The sequence below is a fragment of the Gymnodraco acuticeps genome, unplaced genomic scaffold (genome assembly GCF_902827175.1).
Source record: "Gymnodraco acuticeps unplaced genomic scaffold, fGymAcu1.1, whole genome shotgun sequence".
NCBI classification, from domain to species: domain Eukaryota; kingdom Metazoa; phylum Chordata; class Actinopteri; order Perciformes; family Bathydraconidae; genus Gymnodraco; species Gymnodraco acuticeps.
Window position 1 is genome coordinate 484 of NW_022991200.1, and position 24,149 is coordinate 24,632.

The following is a 24,149-nucleotide window of genomic DNA, read 5'->3' on the forward strand; positions in this document are numbered from 1 at the left end:
ACAGGAAGAAAACACTCAAACGCCCCTGGATGTGGATCTTTCCAATTTACACCAAAAATAGTTCATAGCATCACAATAAGTAAGTAAATCAATAATCAAATGAAATAACCTATCAAGGATTTTAAAGTTTGAGTGCAGAGGGGATGAATGAAAAGCGATTGGTCTTGAGAGCAGATAGAGCACATCTACGCCCTGATGGCAGCAGATGAAATGAGCTGGAGAGTTCTCTCTGCTTTCCTCTTCTTCTACACCTTACTACCTGCTGCTGTACTCACCATGGCGTCCGCCCCCCCGCAGGTGAAGGACAGTGGGGAACCCTGCAGAGTCCGGACCCCCTCCTGGTGGATCAGACCCTCAGCATACACCTGGGGGGAAACATGCTTTATTTAGAGTTCTTGTTCACCTTCCAGTCCCTGAGGTTTAGTTAGTTCTGGCTCACCATCTGGACTTAGTCCCTCAGGTTTAGTTAGTTCTGGCTCACCTTCTGGACTTAGTCCCTCAGGTTTAGTTAGTTCTGGCTCACCTTCTGGACTTAGTACCTCAGGTTTAGTTAGTTCTGGCTAACCTTCTGGACTTAGTCCCTCAGGTTTAGTTAGTTCTGGCTCACCTTCTGGACTTAGTATCTCAGGTTTAGTTAGTTCTGGCTCACCTTCTGGACTTAGTCCCTGAGGTTTAGTTAGTTCCGGCTCACCTTCTGGACTTAGTACCTCAGGTTTAGTTAGTTCTGGCTCACCTTCTGGACTTAGTCCCTGAGGTTTAGTTAGTTCTGGCTCACCTTCTGGACTTAGAACCTCAGGTTTAGTTAGTTCTGGCTCACCTTCTGGACTTAGTACCTTGGGTATAGTTAGTTCTGGCTCACCTTCTGGACTTGGTACCTTGGGTATAGTTAGTTCTGGCTCACCTTCTGGGACTTAGTTACTTGGGTTTAGTTAGTTCTGGCTCACCTTCTGTACTTAGTACCTCAGGTTTAGTTAGTTCTGGCTCACCTTCTGGACTTAGTACCTCAGGTTTAGTTAGTTCTGGCTCACCTTATGGACTTGGTACCTTGGGTTTCGTTAGTTCTGGCTCACCTTATGGACTTGGTACCTTGGGTTTAGTTAGTTCTGGCTCACCTTCTGGACTTGGTACTTTGGGTTTAGTTAGTTCTGGCTCACCTTCTGGACTTGGTACCTTGGGTTTAGTTAGTTCTGGCTCACCTTCTGGACTTGGTACCTTGGGTATAGTTAGTTCTGGCTCACCTTCTGGACTTGGTACCTTGGGTTTCGTTAGTTCTGGCTCACCTTCTGGACTTGGTACCTTGGGTTTAGTTAGTTCTGGCTCACCTTCTGGACTTGGTACTTTGGGTATAGTTAGTTCTGGCTCACCTTCTGGACTTGGTACCTTGGGTTTAGTTAGTTCTGGCTCACCTTCTGGACTTGGTACCTTGGGTATAGTTAGCTCTGGCTCACCTTCTGGACTTGGTACCTTGGGTATAGTTAGTTCTGGCTCACCTTATGGACTTGGTACCTTGGGTATAGTTAGCTCTGGCTCACCTTCTGGACTTGGTACCTTGGGTATAGTTAGCTCTGGCTCACCTTCTGGACTTGGTACCTTGGGTATAGTTAGTTCTGGCTCACCTTATGGACTTGGTACCTTGGGTATAGTTAGCTCTGGCTCACCTTCTGGACTTGGTACCTTGGGTATAGTTAGTTCTGGCTCACCTTATGGACTTGGTACCTTGGGTATAGTTAGCTCTGGCTCACCTTCTGGACTTAGTACCTTGGGTATAGTTAGTTCTGGCTCACCTTCTGGACTTGGTACCTTGGGTATAGTTAGCTCTGGCTCACCTTCTGGACTTAGTACCTTGGGTATAGTTAGCTCTGGCTCACCTTCTGGACTTGGTACTTTGGGTTTAGTTAGTTCTGGCTCACCTTCTGGACTTGGTACCTTGGGTATAGTTAGCTCTGGCTCACCTTCTGGACTTGGTACCTTGGGTATAGTTAGCTCAGGCTCACCTTATGGACTTGGTACCTTGGGTATAGTTAGTTCTGGCTCACCTTCTGGACTTGGTACCTTGGGTTTAGTTAGTTCTGGCTCACCTTCTGGACTTGGTACCTTGGGTATAGTTAGCTCTGGCTCACCTTCTGGACTTAGTACCTTGGGTATAGTTAGCTCTGGCTCACCTTCTGGACTTGGTACTTTGGGTATAGTTAGTTCTGGCTCACCTTCTGGACTTAGTACCTTGGGTATAGTTAGCTCTGGCTCACCTTCTGGACTTAGTACCTTGGGTATAGTTAGCTCTGGCTCACCTTCTGGACTTGGTACTTTGGGTATAGTTAGTTCTGGCTCACCTTCTGGACTTGGTACCTTGGGTATAGTTAGCTCTGGCTCACCTTCTGGACTTAGTACCTTGGGTATTGTTAGTTCTGGCTCACCTTATGGACTTGGTACCTTGGGTATAGTTAGCTCTAGCTCACCTTCTGGACTTGGTACCTTGGGTATAGTTAGTTCTGGCTCACCTTATGGACTTGGTACCTTGGGTATAGTTAGCTCTGGCTCACCTTCTGGACTTAGTACCTTGGGTATAGTTAGTTCTGGCTCACCTTATGGACTTGGTACCTTGGGTATAGTTAGCTCTAGCTCACCTTCCGGCCCTGCAGGATGTGGTACTTCAGGTACTCAGTCAGCTGGGCCCGGTTGTCTGGGTGAAACAGGAAGTCCCTCTGCTCCTTCGGCAGGGCGGCCATGACGTTGTCTGAAGGCATGAAGAGCGTCACCGGCTGAAAGTTGTGATCCTGAAGCAGGTCCATCAGCCCGGAGTCCTGAAACCAGGAGAATCATGCATTCATTATCTGACTTTAGAGATGAGAGCTGAAGGACTCAACAGGATATCAACACCAGCATTAGACATCGTGTTATTTTCTCACCTGCAGCAGTTTGAAGAAGGTTTTATACCCATGATGCTCGGCTACGTCCGTCAGGTTCAGCTGCGTCACAGAAACATCCAGAATGTGAGTTTACAGGAAATGAATCCCACAAAATAAAAATACATTTCATCCGTTTGACGTTCTGACCAGAGTGGTGGGAAGATTCTCGACCGGGATGGGAGACACCAGGAACTTGCTGATCTCGTGGAAGATCCCGTTCACACTGACGCCGTTACTGTACGTCACGTTAGCATCGTTGATGAAGATGCTGCCCTGAAAGTACCAATAGAGGACGTTAGCATTCATTCCTCAAACGTCCCGAGGTCTTCCAGTCTATCTGGTTGATTTGGGGTTATAATTAATGCATACATATTATGTTAATGTTCATCAGAGGGTCACTAAAGTAAAAATATGTTCATCGGAAAAAAAAGTCGGTCACCAGGGTTTGATTTCTCCAAGAATAAAAAGGTAAGGATTTCCAATATTATGGTCAGTAAAGGAGCCGCTAGCGTTAGCATTAGCTAGCTGATTGGGTAAGGGATTATAATGAAGGCATTTCTCATTCATGTTCACATTTTAGAAAGTGAGAATACCTTCATAGAAACTGATCATAGAAACAGATTTTTCACGACTACTTGATCGATCGATTGTTAGTGTTAGCCCCGCCCCTTGCCCAGACTCTGCTCTCTGATTGGGTTATTTTAAATAAGGATTCTAATCAAGTTTTTGTAAGGGCTACTAGAGTTCAAGTGATATGATGAATCTGTTATGGCTCCATAGATCCAGGCTGCTCTGTGATTGGTCACCTCCTGGCTGCGGGTGGTCATCACGGTGCCCGACAGCGAGGTGAGGTTTCGGGGTCGGGCGAGGTCGGCGGGCAGCAGCGTGTGACACATCACGATGTGGCTGCGCAGCACTGAGGCTAACAGCTCGCGGTGCGCTGGGCCTGTCATCGCACGCTTCTGCAGGAAACAGCAAGAAAACAACAACGATAAAACAATAACAATAACTGTGCTGTAAACTCATGGTTTGTGCTGGGTGTATGAGGGTTCAATTAACGGGGTTCAGTTTATGTGAGTGTGACTTTAAATCTGGGTGGAGATTCGCGGGGTTTATTGATGTGTTATAAATAGAGGGGATAAATAAATTAAAGTCATTGAGATTGAGGAATCAGGAGAGGCCACTAGTAAGTGTGATTATTATATTGAATGTGATTTAATGTGTATGGGATATGTGTGATCCTAATTGTTGTATTGTTGTCCTTTTTCTTCTTCTAAGGTTAACAACCTATTTGGATTTGATTAAATAATCAAAACTAGGAGTTGTTTCCGTCCATCTTGATTTCACCCATACTGTCGGGGGATAGACAGTACAGTTGTTAACTAACTGCATCGGGAGGGATAAAGGTTTCAACCGATGGCGAGAGACAGCTAGGAAGGTAGACTACAGTCACGACCGGACGAGCAGGATAGCCCGTGGTCGCAACGAGCGGCGGGAAGTGAAGGCCCAAGGCTAGCAAAGCTAGCAAGGACACTTGAAGCTAGCGGAGCAGAGCTAACGAAGCTGGCGAAGCTACCGGAGCTCGCGAAGCACCGAGGAACGCCGGTCCGTGAGTCGAGCTGACGACCGGACGACAAGGAAACCCTGTGGTCGCAACGGTCGGCGGAAAGTGAAGGCCCGAGGCTAGCAAAGCTAGCGGAGCTAACGTGATCGGATCAGGTGAGTAACATGGACAATTTTTCAGCGCTATCTAGCCAAAGAAGCTAGCGGTAGCATAGCGAAAATGAAGCAGTAGCTAGCCAGCAGACTGAAGGTTGCCAGCAAATAAAGCTAACTACACTGAACAAAAATATAAACGCAACACTTTTGTTGTTGAACTCAAAGATCTAAAACATTTTCTATAAACACAAAATAACAATTTCTCTCAAATATTGTTCACAAATCTGAAAGAATCTGTGATAGTGAGCACTTCTCCTTTGCCGAGATAATCCATCCCACCTCACAGGTGTGGCATATCAAGATGCTGATTAGACAGCATGATTATTGCACAGGTGTGCCTTAGGCTGGCCACAATAAAAGGCCACTCTGAAACGTGCAGTTTTGCTTTATTGGGGGGGTCTGGGGGGGTCCAAAAACCAGTCAGTATCTGGTGTGAGGGGTAGGGGTAGGGTTAGGGGTAGGGTAATGTTGTGAATCGAGTGGCCCATGGTGGTGGTGGGGTTATGGTATGGGCAGGCGTATGTTATGGACGACGAACACAGGCCACTCGATCTGAGCAGAGAAGAAGTCACTCTGGTCGTGCATGGAGTTGGAGGAATAACCGTGACAGTCAAGACGAAGAGGTACCTCCTGCGAGTAAGAGTCAAGACCCTCAAAGGTACTGTGAGGGCTCCCGAGCTGGTTTGTTATGGCCTGGAGGAGATCGCTAAAGTGCATCGGAGCGTCAGACCTGAACAGCTAAAGAGGTTGCAACGGAGGAACTGAAGAGACCAGACCATGTCGAGCTTCTCATCAGTCACAGAGAGGGGAGACTCGCTCCACAAAGACTGAGGATAGTTGGAGACCTCGTCTTATGGGAGGGCCCACTGGGTAAAACCGTGGCCAGAGCACATCCCAGTCTGTTCGAGGATGTAAAAGTGGCTGTGCACCAGTCCGAGACGCACTTTGCTCGCTCGATGAGGACAGCTGCAGTGGGGTACAGAGAAGTAGTCGAGAGTCCTGAGATCCTGAGGGAAGAAGAGACCAAGAGTCTGACTCAGGAAGTAAAGGTAGAGAGCAGGAATACAACGGGCAACAAGGAGAGATGTTCTCGAGTGGTGGAAGTGGGACAGCATCGGTGCAGCCTGTGAACCCAGGTGTGGTGGGTGTCGCTGCGGGACATGCCAGCCAGGAGGAAAGGAAATTACCCTGGCAGAAGAAAGGGAGCTGGAAGTGATTAAAGAGGGTCTGTCCTACATGGCCAAAGATGAACACTGCCTGACTCCACACTGGGACGCATCTTACCCATGGATCTGCATCTTACAAGGACCCAGCCTCACTTCCAAACAACAGAAGAGGAGTGGAGGCCACCTTCCTGAAAACAGAGAAGCAGCTCAGGAAGGAAACTGAGTGGCAGTCCACCTACAAAGGTCAGATTTACGAGATGGTGGAGAGAGGCACGGCGGTAAAACTCACCACGGAGATGATAGACGGCTGGAGAGGACCAGTGTGGTACGTGAGGCACATGGTCGCGCCGAACCCCCACTCAGTGACGACACCAGTGAGACTGGTCTGGAACAGCAGTCAACAGTTTAGGAGGGTCAGCATGAACGACCTTCTGCTTAAGGGGCCAGATGTGCTGAACCCCATCAGATCGGTCTTACTCCGATTCAGGGCGGGAGAGCATGCAGAGACATCCGAAAGATGTGCAACTCAGTCTGGCTAAAAGAGCGCGAAGTCCACCTGCACAGGTTCCTCTGGAGAGACACCCCAGAAGAGGACATCGATGAGTACGCCATCACCAGGGTAAATATTGGCGACCAACCCGCTGGGTGCATCGCACAGTTGGCGATGAGGGAGACTGCTCGGCTGCCCAGGTTCTCGCACATGGTGGAAGAACGTATGGTCCTGGAGGAGGACAGTTATGTGGATGATATCTTAACGTCCCACAATGACCAAAAGAGACTGGAGGAAATCACAGAGGGGGTAGAAGAGATCCTGAGCGCCGGAGGCTTCTCCCTCAAACCATGGGTCAGATCAGGCCAAAGTGGGAGGCAGAGGACTGCGGAGCAGGTCCAAGCTGGAGCAGTAGCAGAGCCAGGGGTCAAGACACTGGTACTCCCGAACCAGTTAAGCGACGAGGACAACAAGGCTCTGGGGATTGGGTGTCATGTGGACAAAGATCAACTTTACATGATGACCTTGATCAACTTCTCAAGAAAGAAGAAAAAGATGAGAGTGGGACTGAATCTTCGTGAAGAGGAGGTAAGACCAGAAACGCCTGACCCTTTGACTAGAAGGGAGCTACTTAGTCAAGTTAGTGGACTCTATGATCCAATTGGCCTGGTTACGCCTGCAAAGCAGAAGGGGACTATCCTCGTCAGAAGGGCCTTCCAAGAGGCAGAGAGAGGAAGATTGACAAAGGAGACTTGGGACAGCCCACTCTCAGGGAACCTCCGAGAAGATGCTATCAAGCTGTTTGAGGACTATGTGAGGCTGAGTAAGGTCAAATTCCACAGGAGTCTCACGCCATCCGGGTGGAAAGGCAAACCGTGGGGGTCACGTTTTCAGACGGGAGCGATGACGCATACGGTGCCGTGATGTACCTGAGATAGGAGTCAAAGCAAGGGGTCGAGGTCAGGTTGGTGGAGTCAAAGGCCAAGGCCAAGGCCAACCTCTCGACCAAAAGGGTGACGTAGTCAAAGCTGAGATGTGCGGTGCGGTCTTTGCAGCTCGGTTAAAAGGGTATTTGCAGAAGCACGGACGGTTGGAGGTGGAGCGCTGGTTCCACTTTGTTGACAGTCAGACGGTCCTGGGAGCCATCCAGCGAGAGAGCTACGGGTATCAGACTTTCTTTGCAAACAGGGTCGGCGAGATCCAGAAGGCCGGACCAGTAACTGACTGGTGGTGGATCCCAGGGCCACTTAACATCGCCGACCTTGTAACAAGAGGAGCAACTCCTGAAGACCCGGGAGAGGGCTCAGAGTGGCAGAGGGGATCAGAGTTCCTGATGAGGCCGCTAGAAGAATGGCTCATGAAGTCGGCCGCGGAGATGGCAACTGGTACCAGAGAGAGTGTGGGCAAGCTTCAAAGAAAGGCATTCTCGGCAATACTCACCAGAGCCCAATCAAGCAAAACCCCTATCCATGACGACATCAGTGGAAAGGACGCAGAGGCTGAGGAGTCCCTAGTTAAGGTTGGCGGTTCCCCAGAAACCTCCGAAAGGGAAGAAGCTTCAGTCTTGACAGAGAGAAGACCGGAAGGAAAGTTTCGGAGCATTGCTGTTGTGAACCTGGTGAAATCATGAAGGACTCGCTGGTACTCTTCTGAGGATGAGATCAAAGGCGTGGGTGGTGCAGGGCCGGAGGGTGGCCAAGTGGATTGTCGATGTCTGCATCACTTGTCGCAAGGCGGGGGCAAAGATGTGCCAGCAGAAGATGGGAGACCTCCCCCCCGAGCGAACAAAGCCTGCCACACCCTTTGAGTACACCACCGCAGACCTGTTTGGCCCCTACACGGTGAGGGACATGGCAAAAAGGAGGACCAAGCTGAAGGTCTGGGGCGTGGTGTTCTGCTGCATGGCATCACGGTCTATGCACGCAGACATCGTGGAGGACCTGTCCACGGAGGGCTTCCTGGGGACTTATCAGCGGTTTACGTCACTGAGAGGTCATCCAAAGAAGGTGTGGTCTGACCAGGGGGCACATGTTGTTGGGGCCAGACATGCCTTAAAGGACCTGCATGACTTATTGAGTCGATTGGACCAGCAGGAAGTCGTGGGGAAGGCTGCAAGGAATGGCACAGAGTGGGCCTGGATTCTCCACCCGGCCGATTCGCCTCATCGGAATAGTGCAGCAGAAGCAGCCATCCGCATAGTGAAGAAGGCGTTGGGGAACGTCGGGGGAGGCGACTGCCTCACGGGACTGGAATTCCAGACCCTGCTCTACCTGGCGGCTAATCTCGCTAACGAGATGCCGAACGACGCCAAGTCCAGGAGGATGTCCTGCAGGTCATCACCCCCAATTCCCTGCTGCTAGGTCGAGCGGGGCCCCGAGGAGACTTGCAAGGGTTTGAGTTTTCAACCTACTCGTACAAGCGACTGAGGGTCATCCAGGGCGAAGTGGACAGGTTTTGGAGGCAGTGGAGCCAGCTAGCTGGGCCGAACCTGTTTATCCGACCTAAATGGCATCGAAGTGTGCGAAACGTGGCGGTAGGAGACCTGGTTTGGTTGGCCGATCAGAATGCCCTGAGAGGTCAGTTCAGGTTAGGTCGGATTGAGGGCGTGACCCCCGACGAGAAAGGAGTAGTCCGAGATGTTACGGTGAGGACATGCCCTAGCTGTACTTTAAATCTGGGTGGAGATTCGCGGGGTTTATTGATGTGTTATAAATAGAGGGGATAAATAAATTAATGTCATTGAGATTGAGAAATTAGGAGAGGCCACTAGTAAGTGTGATTATTCTATTGAATGTGATTTAATGTGTGATATGTGTGATCCTAATTGTTGTATTGTTGTTGTCCTTTTTCTTCTAAGGTTAACAAACTATTTGGATTTGAATAAATCATCAAAACTAGGAGTTGTTTCCGTCCATCTTGATTTGACCCATACTGTCGGGGGATAGACAGTACAATAACTGAAAATCCTGAATGTCCTCCTCCAACCTGAGAGTAGCATGCTAACAAAGGTATCAACTGTAGCTGTGAACAGGATGTGTGATTACCTAGAAGAGCATCAGGACTGTTTGAGGCAGATGATAGCTATGTGATTAACATGATGATTCAGCCTCTATGGAGAGAGACATCAAGCATGCTCATTTCTGACGTGGAGCTAATCTGAAGTAAACATTGAATACTGCTTTCTATTCCTCCATCTTGTGACTGTGTAACTCCCTCTCTTGATATCAGCATGTGAAGGACACTGTTCAGGAACTAGTAGATGCTCTGTATGTGATGACTCCTTCCATTCTGGAGACGATCACAGATACATGGATCCTGAGGCTGAAGCTTGAGCCGGGGACCAGGGAGATTTTTCTAACAATAACAAAACTGTGAACGATGCCTTCAGGGTCATTCAGTAAAGTAAGACACACTGACCTTGTCTCCGGCAGCTCTCAGCACGGCGTTCGCCTCTTTGTTGGGAACGAACACGGTGAACGGGCCGCGGCCCTTCAGAGGGATGTCCGTCAGCTGGAACAGGGTTATATTATTAATATATTCATATTCATATTAGGGCTGTGCAATTAATCGTATTTTAATCGCGATTACGATTATGGCTTGCGACGATTATGAAAACAGCATAATTGACAAAATACGATTATTTTGCTGGGTGCGCTTTCGCCGCTCCCTAAAAGCCCACTCGGCCACGTGGGAGTGACATGTGTTGTGAGTGTTCAGCGCAAGCGAAGATGTCAGAACAAGAGCAGCAACTAGTTAAAAAAAAGGGTCGCGGGGAGATTCCCAGTCGATCGCGAGATGTGTCTAAAAATAGAACAACAATATTCTGTTTTATCGTTAATGTCCTATAACATAATGTTCCCGTGCCAGAATAATGCACTTGAACGCATCAAAGCTTTGTGATTGGCTGGCCTCACCCCATGTGTCCGGGCGTGGCTGGTGAGCAGTGCACTAGTTCGCTGACGTTGTCGTGTCAACAGCATGGATGGTCAACAGGAGTGACAGTCCGCACACACACAAGACCGCAATTATGGCAGAAGCAAAAAAGCCCAAAATATATAATTTTCACTCCAAGTGGGAGGATGATTATTTGTGTATATATTCCAATTCAAAGTCCATCTGTCTCATCTGCAATGCGAGCGTGGCTTTATCGAAGAAGGGTAGTTTAGGAGCGGCATTTCAAAACAGTGCACAAACGCTACGAGACGGAACTCCCTCCTAATTCTGCCCTACGCTCCAAAAGGGGAGGGGCCTGAAAGTCAGTGTTCTTGCGAAACACATGAAGTCTTTCGAAGACGGCAAAGTTGTGAAAGAAGCTTTCCTGGAGGCTGCGACCCGCTTTTGTGGGACAGTAAAAATAACAGAAGCATTTCAACAGGTTTTTGATATAATAAAAACTCAATTTGGATACCGTTATTAATCTGCTGTAAGTTTTAGTTTGTTTGAATGTATTCATGATAATTATTGTACAAAATGGTATAAGAATGCAAACATTAAGATCTGTTCTGTTTAAATTGATTATAGTCTATCAGTTCAGAAACTAGTGTTGCTTGCATCCTATTTTAAAGGCATTTCTTTTTATACTCTAATAAAATGCAACAAAAAATGGGTTTGATTCTATTAATGTTGTCTTTTTTATTGCACTGTTGCTGCAGCAGATTACTGTGTAGCTTCAGATCTGAGTTGTCTTATTAGGAAGCCTAATTTATACTTTTGTAGCAACACTATTTTTATATAATGGCAAAGAAAGGGTTCAGAGTCTTTTCTTTGTTCCTGTGTCATATGTGGCAGCACTGCCACAAGTTCCTCTTCAGAGAGGGTCTTCAGTACAGGTGGCAATATTGTCACCTGCCTGCGCTCATCTCTGAAACCAGACCATGTAAACAGGCTGGTGTTTCTTGCGAACAATCTTTAAGAGATGACAGCAGCCCTACCAGCATTTGCCATGGTGGCCTAAACATTTTTATTTGGTCTTAAATTGTAGTTCAACATTTATTTCCTGTTACTTCTGGACCATGACGGTTGGCCAGCCTTCAACGTTTAACTGAGTGGAATATGTTGAATATGTTTTACCAAAATGTTGAGTTTTCAGTAGGTTGACAGTGCACTGCAACATATTTGATTTAATTTATTTTGGTCTAATTTATTTTTATTTATCATATTAATAATATATGTTTAGTATGGTTTTGGAAGTGCGCTCCAACACATTTATTGATCTTCTTTATTGGTAAAATATTATTTGTTTTAAAGTTCAATAAATGGTCAATGAATAATCGTCAAAATAATCGTGATATCAATTATTGACCAAATAATCGTGATTATGATTTTTGCCATAATCGCACAGCCCTAATTCATATTATATATATTTAATGTGAATCACCAGCCCTCACCATCAGACTCAGGTAGAAGTCTCTCAGCTTCCTGGCCAGCAGCTCCTGAGAGACACTTCCTGTTGTTATTAACACGTATATACATATATATAATATACATTAATATATATATAATGATATTTTGTACCCGGGCAACCGTGCCCCTGCAGCTGATCCCGTCCCCAACAAAGTTGTTGTAGCAGGAGCAGCTTCGGACCCCTGGGCCCGTCGTGTTGCAGCGAGCCGACTGGTGGCAGCCCCCGTTCCTCTGAAACACAGAACATTATGAGCACCTGAACGCACCACGGACTGGTGGCAGCCCCCGTTCCTCTGAAACACAGAACATGATGAAAACCTGACCGCACCACGGACTGGGGCCAGCCCCCGTTCCTCTGAAACACAGAACATGATGAACACCTGAACGCACCACGGACTGGTGGCAGCCCCCGTTCCTCTGAAACAAAGAACATTATGAGCACTTGAACGCACCACGGACTGGTGGCAGCCCCCGTTCCTCTGAAACACAGAACATTATGAGCACCTGAACGCACCACGGACTGGTGGCAGCCCCCGTTCCTCTGAAACACAGAACATTATGAGTACCTGAACGCACCACGGACTGGTGGCAGCCCCCGTTCCTCTGAAACACAGAACATGATGAACACCTGACCGCACCACGGACTGGGGCCAGCCCCCGTTCCTCTGAAACACAGAACATGATGAACACCTGAACGCACCACGGACTGGTGGCAGCCCCCGTTCCTCTGAAACAAAGAACATTATGAGCACTTGAACGCACCACGGACTGGTGGCAGCCCCCGTTCCTCTGAAACACAGAACATTATGAGCACCTGAACGCACCACGGACTGGTGGCAGCCCCCGTTCCTCTGAAACACAGAACATTATGAGCACCTGAACGCACCACGGACTGGTGGCAGCCCCCGTTCCTCTGAAACACAGAACATTATGAACACCTGAATGCACCACGGACTGGTGGCAGCCCCCGTTCCTCTGAAACACAGAATATTATGAACACCTGAACGCACCACGGACTGGTGGCAGCCCCCGTTCCTCTGAAACACAGAACATTATGAACACCTGAACGCACCACGGACTGGTGGCAGCCCCCGTTCCTCTGAAACACAGAACATTATGAACACCTCAACGCACCACGGACTGGTGGCAGCCCCCGTTCCTCTGAAACACAGAACATTATGAGCACCTGAACGCACCACGGACTGGTGGCAGCCCCCGATCCTCTGAAACACAGAACATTATGAGCACCTGAACGTACCACGGACTGGTGGCAGCCCCCGTTCCTCTGAAACACAGAACATTATGAGCACCTGAACGCACCACGGACTGGTGGCAGCCCCCGATCCTCTGAAACACAGAACATTATGAGCACCTGAACGTACCACGGACTGGTGGCAGCCCCCGTTCCTCTGAAACACAGAACATTATGAACACCTGAACGCACCACGGACTGGTGGCAGCCCCCGTTCCTCTGAAACACAGAACATTATGAGCACCTGAACGCACCACGGACTGGTGGCAGCCCCCGATCCTCTGAAACACAGAACATTATGAGCACCTGAACGTACCACGGACTGGTGGCAGCCCCCGTTCCTCTGAAACACAGAACATTATGAACACCTGAACGCACCACGGACTGGTGGCAGCCCCCCATTCCTCTGAAACACAGAACATTATGAGCACCTGAACGCACCACGGACTGGTGGCAGCCCCCGTTCCTCTGAAACACAGAACATTATGAGCACCTGAACGCACCACCGTTACCTTTTTGCACAGGTTGATCATCTCACAGGTTTGTCCGTCCCCTTTGAAACCTTTACTGCAGACACAGGAAGTCTGGAGAGAAAAACAACAAAACAAATAAAAATAATAACAATAATAATAATATAAAACTTAAATACATGTTATATAATTGTAACCATGTAATAGTGGCATTGAGTCGGACCTTGTTGGGCCCGGCGTGGAAGCATTCTGCGTCGGAGTGACAGCCTCCGTTCCCCTGCAGGCACGGGTTTATTTCTGAGGGAAACACAAGAAATCCTACAGCACTCGAACGCACCATGCCAAAATAATAATAATAATATTGAAAAAAATCTAAAATAATATTTTCAGTTATAATAATAATAATGAAAGAAATAATAAACAAAAAAATATATAAAATATTTACCGACACACACGAGCCCGTCCCCGGTGTGTCCGGCCGTGCACACACACTCCCGTTGGCCCGGCAGCGTGCGCTTACACACTGCCAACACACTGCAGCCGCCGTTACCCTGCACACACACATCCACCGCTGCACACACACACGCACACACACACGCACAGACACACACACACACACACATACAGGTTTATATTCATCAGCTTCAATTTAAACTGCAGAAGAAGAAGAAACTGTTTCCTGTTTCCTGTCACCTGAACAGGAAGTGCCGTTCCCCGTGAATCCGGCAGCGCAGAGGCACTGAGGCGACGAGGATCTGATCACACAGCTGAGGAAGATAAGGAATTTATTTATCAGTCTTTTGATATGAAATCACTTTTATATGTCCCTTACTTGGCGCTGGTGTGACACTTCAGGGCTCCACACAGATCCTCAGCTGACGACTCTATCTCTGAAATACATAGCATTTCGAATCATGAGAAAATAATTACAATTATTGTAATGAAATTATAAAACAATGAGAAATTATAAGAGTAACAATAAAGTCTCACTCTGGTCACAGAGGACTCCTCTCCAGCCGACGTCACACTCACAGCTGCCGTCTCCCTGCAGACCCTCAGAGCAGCGGCCATGCACACACACACACTCTGCACACACACGCACACACACGCACGCACACACACATGCACACGCACGCACAGACACACACACACGCACGCACACACATGCACACGCACGCACACAAACACACGCACGCACACACACGCGCGCACACACACACAAACACACACACACACATATATATAAATATATATATGTATATATATACACTGAATAAAAATATAAATGCAACACTTTTGTTTTTGCTCCCATTTTTCATGAGATGAACTCAAAGATCTAAAACATTTTCTATAAACACAAAATAACCATTTCTCTCAAATATTGTTCACAAATCTGAAAAAGTCTGTGATAGTGAGCACTTCTCCTTTGCCGAGATAATCCATCCCACCTCACAGGTGTGGCATATCAAGATGCTGATTAGACAGCATGATTATTGCACAGGTGTGCCTTAGGCTGGCCACAATAAAAGGCCACTCTGAAACGTGCAGTTTTGCTTTATTGGGGGGGTCTGGGGGGGGTCCGAAAACCAGGCAGTATCTGGTGTGAGGGGTAGGATTAGGGGTAGGGTTAGGGGTAGGGTTAACCTAACCAGAGCCTCGGTTTTTAACTCCTCCGGAGCCCTGCGCTCTTCCCCAACCTAACCCTATTTAGAGAGAATGGACGTCCATTCTCAGGAGACGTCTGACAGTGGTGCGGTTACCCAAAGTGACAGAGCCCCAAACAACGGACTGTAAGCAGGGTCCCACACTCACACAGGCAGAGATCCAGGGTCATGCACATGGCTTTCTTACCCAGCAATAAGTGTGTGAAAGCTGGGTAAAAGTTATGTGAATACAGGGGGGGAGAGACCAGCAGCAGGCTGTGACCCAGACAGAGAGCTCCTTCCAGCACCTCGCTCTCCCACCACCCAGAGGACAGGCTGCTTCACAGCACTATGTAACCCAGGAAAGAAGCTTGAATCCTGGGTATGTCAGTGTTAAAAAGTGCATTAAACTGGTTTAATTACCCAGGAATAATGTGTGAAAGCTGGGTAAAAGTGATGTGAACAGAAGGAGAGAGCAGCATTTCACAGGCACATAGGCAGAGATCCAGGGTGATGCACATGGGTCAGAAAAAGTCTAAGTTAACTTTTGGAAGAACCAGAGAAAAGGGTGAAAATGGATAAAAATGTACCCCAAAATAGTGTCTCTTAAGGCGGATATAGTCCCCTGACAACTCCCGTTACATTCCTCCAGAGTCAGAAAAAGTCTAAGTTAACTTTTGGAAGAACCAGAAAAAAGGGGTGAAAATGGATAAATTGTACCCCAAAATAGTGTCTCTTAAGGCGGGTAAAAGTTATGTGAATATGGGGTGACGTATATGGACACTTGAGCACCAGCAAGACCCCCACCTCCATAACCTTGTGCACCAGGCGAACCTGTGTACCCACACTTAAGCACTCCCCCACGGACTAAACCAAGAGGGAACACCGGTCAGAAGTTCGTGCCCCTGGTAACACTGAATAACACAAATGCCATTAAAACTGCTATGCATTGAGGATTTTAGTCCGAGATGAGTGCTTATCTGCGGGTATCTTGTGTCAGCTTCATGGACCCCAATTTAAAAGGAAATGTCCATGATATTGACAAACATATTAATATACAGAATGATGATTATTTTACCCTCAGACACATGCATAGAGCACCCCAAAGTGTTGGTTTACAGTTGGTCAAATGTGTCCTGCCGGTGGCAGGGACTTTGCATTGGAAGTTGACATCACATTTCCATTGTGCGGACATGTGTACATTTGAAGGACAAGTCCCATGTTAACTCTGTCCATAAGGCAGACCTTTTCCTTACATGAGCAAACAGGCTATGGCAGACTTCCATGAAATACACTGGGAAAAGCACCTCTCTGTGGCCGCTCCAAGAGCCCCAAATGACGGACTAAGCAGCTCCAGCATCTCACAGAGCCCCAAATGACGGACTAAGCAGCTCCAGCATTGCTCCCTCACATGAGCAAACAGGCTATTTTACACTACCAGGAGACAGAGCGCGAAAACCACCTCTCTGTGGCCCCTCCAAGACCCCCAAATGACGGACTAAGCAGCTCCAGCATCTCTCCCTGACTGCGTACTTCCATAACCTCGCGCACCTTGGGTCCCCGGGCCCCCGAACTTAAGCACTCCCCTACGGACTAAACCCAGATGATCACACCCTCAATAACCTCGTGCCCTTGGGAACCTTAAAGGGGGGGTGGAGTTTGCGGTGCTTTATAGTCCGCCCATCGGCATCCATATTCGTCCTTATTCACAGCACCACCCACCCTCCTGTGGAGGATGTTCTCATCGCCCTGGTAACCCTTTAAATAGTCTGATACTATCACTGCACTTTACAAGCCAGAAATGATGTTTAAATTGTCGGGGGAAGTGTTTTTAAACGTTTGGAAGAGATTTTTAGCCTGTCATTTTGCAAGATATCATTTAACATTGAAGCTCTCCTGGAGATGGACAGAATATGTCAATTTCCAGGAGAGCTTCAATGTTAAATCATATCTTGCAAAAGGACAGGCTAAAACCCAGGAATAAGTGTTTCAAAGGCGGGAAAAGTTGTTTTAAATATTCTGATACCTCCAGGGCGCATCACCACATTTTACAAGCCAGGGAAGGTGTCTGAATCCTGGGTAAACTCTGTTTAAATAGTCTGATACCTGGCACTGTATCAACCCCTGGGAACCTTAAACGTTATTAAAATGTTTATTTATTTATTTAATTATCACATTATTTTTACAAAAACAGTATACACAATATGCATAATAAACATAATAAAAACATGATAAACACATGACCATATTAGCCGTCTAACTTGTACGGTGCACCGAGGGAAACAGGCTGAGTCCACGGCCCCTGCCCCCACATCAGGAGTATCAACCGGCCCTGAAGAAGAGGTATCGCTGCTATCCGCCTCTGAGTCCTCTTCGGAGGTATCTGACGGCGGTAGAACTCCTTCCGATGATGCTGCTGCTGCTGCCGCCCTGAACATGGAGCGGATTTTCAATCCCTCCTTTATTCCAGGCGTATTCGCGTAGAACCGGTCTGCAGTGCTTACGTCGTGACACATAAACCTGGCGAGAATAGACCTGCTTTCTGGATCTTGGTTCTTGATATTGTCAGCCAGGGCAGTGCGCAGGATTGTGAAGGTGACGGCTGTTTCTAGCCCAGCATCAGCCCAAGCCCTCTTCAAGTGAGCGTTCAGGTTCTTGGAGGCGTGCTTCCCCGTTGTGAAAAGGAAGAATTCATTCTGAGGACCCGACAAGCCCTCTTTTATCCCCATCCACCGCATGACCCAGCTAAACTCCTTTACTGTAAGCACCAGCTGTGCTTCGCCAAATGTCTTGGCAGTCTTGTGATCCTGCACATGGATGATGTAGCGCTCAGCAGTGCCCCTTATGTCCGCCTCTAACACCTCAGTGTTGGTCATGTTTGCGTACACACCCGGACGGTGGCCATACAGGAGGCTCCAATGGAGGGTTAGATAGCCATATAGCAGGTACTGCGTGATTGTGGTCGGATTGCAAGCCATCAGGTCAAGGAGATCAGGGATGCGTTTCTCAGCGGCCGCCATGGCGGCGAGAAGCTCCGCCTGGCTCGGCAGATGATCCAGCTTGTTTCTCTTCATCTTGAACTGGTGGACAGTGACAGACTTTTTCAAGTCGTTTATGTTGGCTTTCACCTCTCTGATGATGTGGGTCATATCAGACTGGGTGAGCCTGCACCCCCGGAGCTTTGACTCAGACAAGTACCTCAGGAAATGGTTCACATTCTTCAGGAACAACAGCGATGTTGTGACTGCCCGGCCCGACTTTACAATATACTCGCTCCAGCCACGGACCCTCTCCGTGTCTTTTAGGAACAGCCAGTCTGACAGCCGGTTAACACCATGGGCCATGAATACGAGGAAGTTCTTTATCCGGCTGACCTTGGACAGACAATTTTCTTTCCGTTTTACTGTCGGTGCGACACCCTCACAATGATGCCTGTATGTCTGAATGTACGTCTCCATGCTTTGAGGCAATGTGATTTCACGCATGGTATTCCCCCGTCCCTTCCCAGTGGACCAGTGAGGAGAGGGCCAGTCCTCATTACAGGAGGCTGCTGGGGGCCGCATGACAGTCTTGATCGGGGTCTTGAGAAGGATCTGACTACCGGAGGCTGCTGGAGACCGCATGACAGTCTTGACCGGGGTCTTGAGAGGGGTCTGACTACCGGAAGCTGCTGGAGACCGCATGACAGTCTTGACCGGGGTCTTGAGAGGGGTCTCACTACCGGAGGCTGCTGGAGACCGTATGACAGTCTTGACCGGGGTCTTGAGAGGGGTCTGACTACCGGAGGCTGCTGTGTTTATGCCGGAGGTACTTGAGATTGCCAGGCCCTTAAATTGTATACTTTCTTCCTCTTCCTCAAGCACAGCAGCAGTGGCACTCTGCTGCCTGGGTTTTAGCCCCTTTTTCAGCCTGGAGCGCAGGGTCTTCACCTCATCAATGAGGGCATCCTTCTGAGCCCTCAATGCCACATTTTCCAGCATCACCTGCCTGCAGTCCTCTTCGTCACACTCAGTATGTGGGGAGAAGGGTGGAGGGTGCACTGGGTATTCCTCCTCATTGTCTATATCCAATGATGTAGCCATTCCAATGATGGGATTAGTCTCTCTGAGGTCATGGAGCAACTGCAGGGCCACACTATGCTTCAGCCTTGCCAGGACCTGATGTGCTTCATCTCAGGATAACTCAGGGTGGCCATGAGTCACATGACGGTCCAGTTTATTCCCAGCATACGAACACCCTGTGATGGGACAGGGTTTGGTCCGAACATTTATTCTGCCACTAGCCATTTTAAGAATGATGCCTCTTTCCTCCAAGTTCCGCACTGCATGTTTCTGCTTAAGGTGCTTGTTCAAAGCCAGATAGAAGAGTCTGCACACCGGGCATTCGGACGACATCCTTACTGAAACAGACACAGTGAATTGTATTTAAATTATGTTGTGTTTCTCCGTTTATATGTGTTAGCGTAACCGGTGATTGCAACAATGGGTTTGATGCTTCAATGCCTGGTACACGGACCAAGGGAGGACTTGGGTTACCACTTGGCTAAATGGTCCCACCTCCGCACCAACGCGGGGCTGGTGATGGCAACATTGGGTCCGATGCATCAATTCATGGTGCCCCGACCATGAGAGGGTTTGGGGTGCCCCGGAACCAGGCAGTACCCCAGCAGGAAACACGTTTTATGGTCAAAGGAGGAAAGAGTGATAGAACAGGGGTAACGCAAAGAAAGGGTCCGAAAATAGTGACTTGTAACCCGGGTAGAGAGTATGTCATCTGTCCTATCCTCCAGACAACATGGTAACATGGGGACAACAGTACCTCCGGGCGCTCCATCCTGCTCCGGCATTCGCCGCAGCGGGGGGAGGAGGCATTGAACCCCTCACACCTGCCCCCGGAGGAGGCAGGGGAGTCAGGTACCCGGAGGGCGCACGGTGGACGGCCAGGGCGAGGCCGCCACACCGCGATGGAGTCAGAGTTCCGAGTGTTGGAGCCGGGTCCCGGTGAAACGCAGGACGGAGCACCCGGCAGGAGCCTCCAGCAGACCCCCCCCGCGCGGTTCCCTCGTCCCTCGGAAGAGTCGGAGAGGTGGGTGTTTTTCATCTGCTGGCGGACTGCCGGGGAGAACGTGCTGCTCGGGAGCCAGGCTCAGAGTGAGTGGCAGTGGGTGCCCGCGCACCTGCCTTTTACAGCGGGAGCACGAGCTGGTCTCGGGGAGGGAGAGAAGAGAGGAGCGGAGGCTGCCGAAACAGCCAGGGCCCTCCCCTCAAACACACCCCTCAATTTTGACAAGACTAGCAGCGAGAAGAGTCCCCTTTCGACTCCCCTTGCATTCCTCCAGAGACCAGTTTGGACTTAAAGTTAAGAACCAGGCTGGGGGGGTCTCCAGGCATCAGATATATCCGAGACATAGTGCACTTAGAGAGGGTACTTTCATCCAGGGTATCAGACAGCCGTTTTTGTTTATTGTGTGGTGGACTGGCTGTCAGCACATCATAAAGTATTATTAGAAGCAGTGTCAGCTAGAAAATGGTCTGTCAATCCTTTCCGTGTCCGGGCTGGATGAGGTTGCCCGTATTGAGTCAAATTAAGCCGCAGGTTCCACTCCTGGTGGTGCGCTTCCGTCAATTCCCCCACGCAGCACACCCTCCCGGCCATCAGAGTCGAACCCGCAGTTCGGAGGAACCGACAGAGCACCGGCACGAGGCCGGGCCGGCGGAGGCCCTCCGATGGCGGGTCGCGTTTTTCATTTGATCAGTGAGAAATCAGGAAAATACTCTGTTATCTTTTGGGAGAACCAGAGGAAGGAGTGAAAATGGAGAAATGTTATCCCAAAATAGTGTCTCTTAAGGCGGATAGAGTCCCCTGACAACTCTCCTTACATTCCTCCAGAGTCAGAAAACTCTAAGTTATCTTTTGGGAGAACCAGAGGAAGGGGTGAAAATGGAGAAATTGTATCTCAAAATAGTGTCTCATTATTCCGTGACAACTCCCCTTGAATTCCTCCAGAGGCCAGTTCAAAAACTTAAAGTTTGGTAAGAACCATGTTTGGGGGTCCTCCAGGCAACAATTGTATCCGATCCAAAGTGCTCATGTAGCGGATGCATTCCTCCATGATTTCCCCATCATGTGAAATAGCCCGTTTTTTTCTAAGTGCTCTCAAAAACCGGGTTTCCGATTTCGTGCAGATGGTAGCTTGGAAAAGATGAATGAATTTTTTGGATGGAGGAAGGGAGGTCTCGATTCCCTTCTCTGTTATAAAATGCAACGGGGGAGTGCAAATATCTCCGGGGCTTCCGCCGGAAGTGCCGAAGACTTGAGCTTTTTGTAGCCCCTCCTCCGTTGGCACTTAGCCGTTTTTTCGAGAATTTCAAAAATCATGCATACTTCCATAACCTCGCACACCGTGAGACCCCGGATCCCCGGACTTAAGCACTCCGCCACGGACTAAACACAGATGTTCACACCCTCCAGAACCTCATGCCCCTGGTGACACTTAAAGGTGGTGGATTTTGTGGTGCTTTACTGTCCGCACACCAACATCCATATCGGCCTTATTCACAGCAGCACCTGCCCTGCTGGAGGTTCACACTTTAACTTTTTACCCTCCTCTGCCTTACACATCCTCCCACACTTGAGCACTCCTCACTCGGACTAAACCCCTCCATGCACACCCAGACTGCACCCAGAGAACAGGCTGCTTCACAGCACTTTGCAAGCCAGGAAAAGTGATTGAATCCTGGGTATACATGTTTTAAATAGTATGGTACCTCCAGGGCGCATCACCACATTTTACAAGCCAGGGAAGGTGCCTGAATCCTGGGTAAACATTGTTCAATTGTTTAAGTGTTTTTAAATGTGTGAAAACAGTGTTTTGTCACTTTCAAAACTCTCCCGTCATTGCCCGGAGAAATTGGGTCGATGTTGTATTCAATCTGACCGTTAATATTCCAGTGAGATGAAGTACGTACAATGACCGGAGTGATCGTTAATTTTGTCCCAATGCCGGAGCATTCCCTAACCCTAACCCTACCCCTACCCCTCACACCAGATACTGACTGGTTTTCGGACCCCCCCCAGACCCCCCCAATAAAGCAAAACTGCACGTTTCAGAGTGGCCTTTTATTGTGGCCAGCCTAAGGCACACCTGTGCAATAATCATGCTGTCTAATCAGCATCTTGATATGCCACACCTGTGAGGTGGGATGGATTATCTCGGCAAAGGAGAAGTGCTCACTATCACAGATTTTTTCAGATTTGTGAACAATATTTGAGAGAAATGGTTATTTTGTGTTTATAGAAAATGTTTTAGATCTTTGAGTTCATCTCATGAACAATGGGAGCAAAAACAAAAGTGTTGCGTTTATATTTTTGTTCAGTATATATACAGATATATATTTATATCTGTATATATATATATATATGTACCCTGGTCGCAGTGCACGCCGTACTTCCCGGCGCTGCAGGTCTCGCAGGCGGTGCCTCTGAAGCCCGGGTTGCAGCTGCAGTTTCCGGCGCCGCTGGCTCCGTCCGAGCAGAACCCGTTAGAGGAGCAGGACCGACCCGCTGGACCCGGGCAGGACTCACAGTGAGGCCCGAAGAACCCGGAGCAGCAGCGCCGCACCTGGCCAGCAGGGGGGGGACAGTGCTATATTTATCATTTTTATCATTTCTATTTTATAATATTTGTTATTTTTATATTTGTAATGACTTTTTAATTATTTATCTATAGTATTTATAATTGATAGTATTTCTGATATGTCTCACCCTGTTCTCCTGCAGGCAGGTGGCTCTGCAGCCGATGGTCAGCAGCCGCTCGCCCTCGAACATGCGGGTGAACATGCACTTCCTGCTGCGCATCGACGGCTGCAGGAAGCAGGAAGTGCATCACGGTTAACATCACATATCTCTTTCCTGCAACTGAAAGTGATGAAATGTGTTATTCCTCACGTCTGGGCGCGTGGCGTTGGGGCAGATCTTCCCCTGAGGGAACAGGCAGTCCACGCAGCTCCCCTGCAGAGGACAGGAAGTCATGTGTGTTTAGATATTAACAATAATAATAATAATGCAGTTTGATGTGAGAGGTCTTACGGGGGATCTGGTGAAGGAGGCGTCGTCGCAGCGGTTCCTGTTGATGATCATAACGGCCGACACGCCGTGAATCACCCCGTTAGAGCTCAGGAGGTTAGAGGAGTCTAGCTGGGCCTCGTTAACAAACAGCTGCAGGACACAGGAAGTGACTCATCACAGGAAGTGACTCATTACAGGAAGTGACTCATTACAGGAAGTTACTCATTACAGGAAGTGACTCATTACAGGAAGTTACTCATTACAGGAAGTTACTCATTACAGGAAGTGACTCATCACAGGGTTCAGGACTCATAATGCTGACTCAGGATCATAGAGTATGATATTGATCATAGAGTGTGATATTGATCAGAGAGTATGATATTGATCATAGAGTGTGATATTGATCAGAGAGTGTGATATTGATCAGAGAGTGTGATATTGATCAGAGAGTGTGATATTGATCATAGAGTGTGATATTGATCATAGAGTGTGATATTGATCAGAGAGTATGATATTGATCATAGAGTGTGATATTGATCAGAGAGTGTGATATTGATCAGAGAGTGTGATATTGATCAGAGAGTGTGATATTGATCATAGAGTGTGATATTGATCATAGAGTGTGATATTGATCAGAGAGTATGATATTGATCATAGAGTGTGATATTGATCATAGAGTGTGATATTGATCAGAGAGTGTGATATTGATCAGAGAGTGTGATATTGATCAGAGAGCGTGATATTGATCATAGAGTGTGATATTGATCAGAGAGTATGATATTGATCATAGAGTGTGATATTGATCATAGAGTGTGATATTGATCAGAGAGCATGATATTGATCAGATAGTGTGATATTGATCAGAGAGGGTGATATTGATCAGAGAGTGTGATATTGATCAGAGAGCGTGATATTGATCAGATAGAGTGTGATATTGATCAGAGAGTGTGATATTGATCAGAGAGTATGATATTGATCATAGAGTGTGATATTGATCAGAGAGCGTGATATTGATCAGAGAGTATGATATTGA

The 24,149-nt window shown here is 48.2% G+C and overlaps 1 protein-coding gene across 1 annotated transcript; it reads right to left on the bottom strand.

The window, feature by feature from the left end:
• Positions 1 to 275: 275 nt before the first annotated feature.
• On the bottom strand, positions 276 to 23,287 carry LOC117561262 (stabilin-2-like; the record flags this gene model as incomplete). Its single annotated transcript, XM_034238552.1, is given in 18 exon segments — positions 276 to 365; positions 2,625 to 2,801; positions 2,907 to 2,966; positions 3,054 to 3,179; positions 3,713 to 3,868; positions 9,699 to 9,791; positions 11,669 to 11,713; positions 11,796 to 11,915; positions 13,449 to 13,520; positions 13,630 to 13,703; positions 13,852 to 13,977; positions 14,100 to 14,173; positions 14,239 to 14,296; positions 14,397 to 14,492; positions 22,475 to 22,670; positions 22,814 to 22,912; positions 22,997 to 23,059; positions 23,138 to 23,287. Coding segments are annotated over 18 exon segments (1,776 nt in total), but the record flags the coding sequence as incomplete, so codon positions are not given.
• Between the last annotated feature and the right edge of the window lie 862 nt (positions 23,288 to 24,149).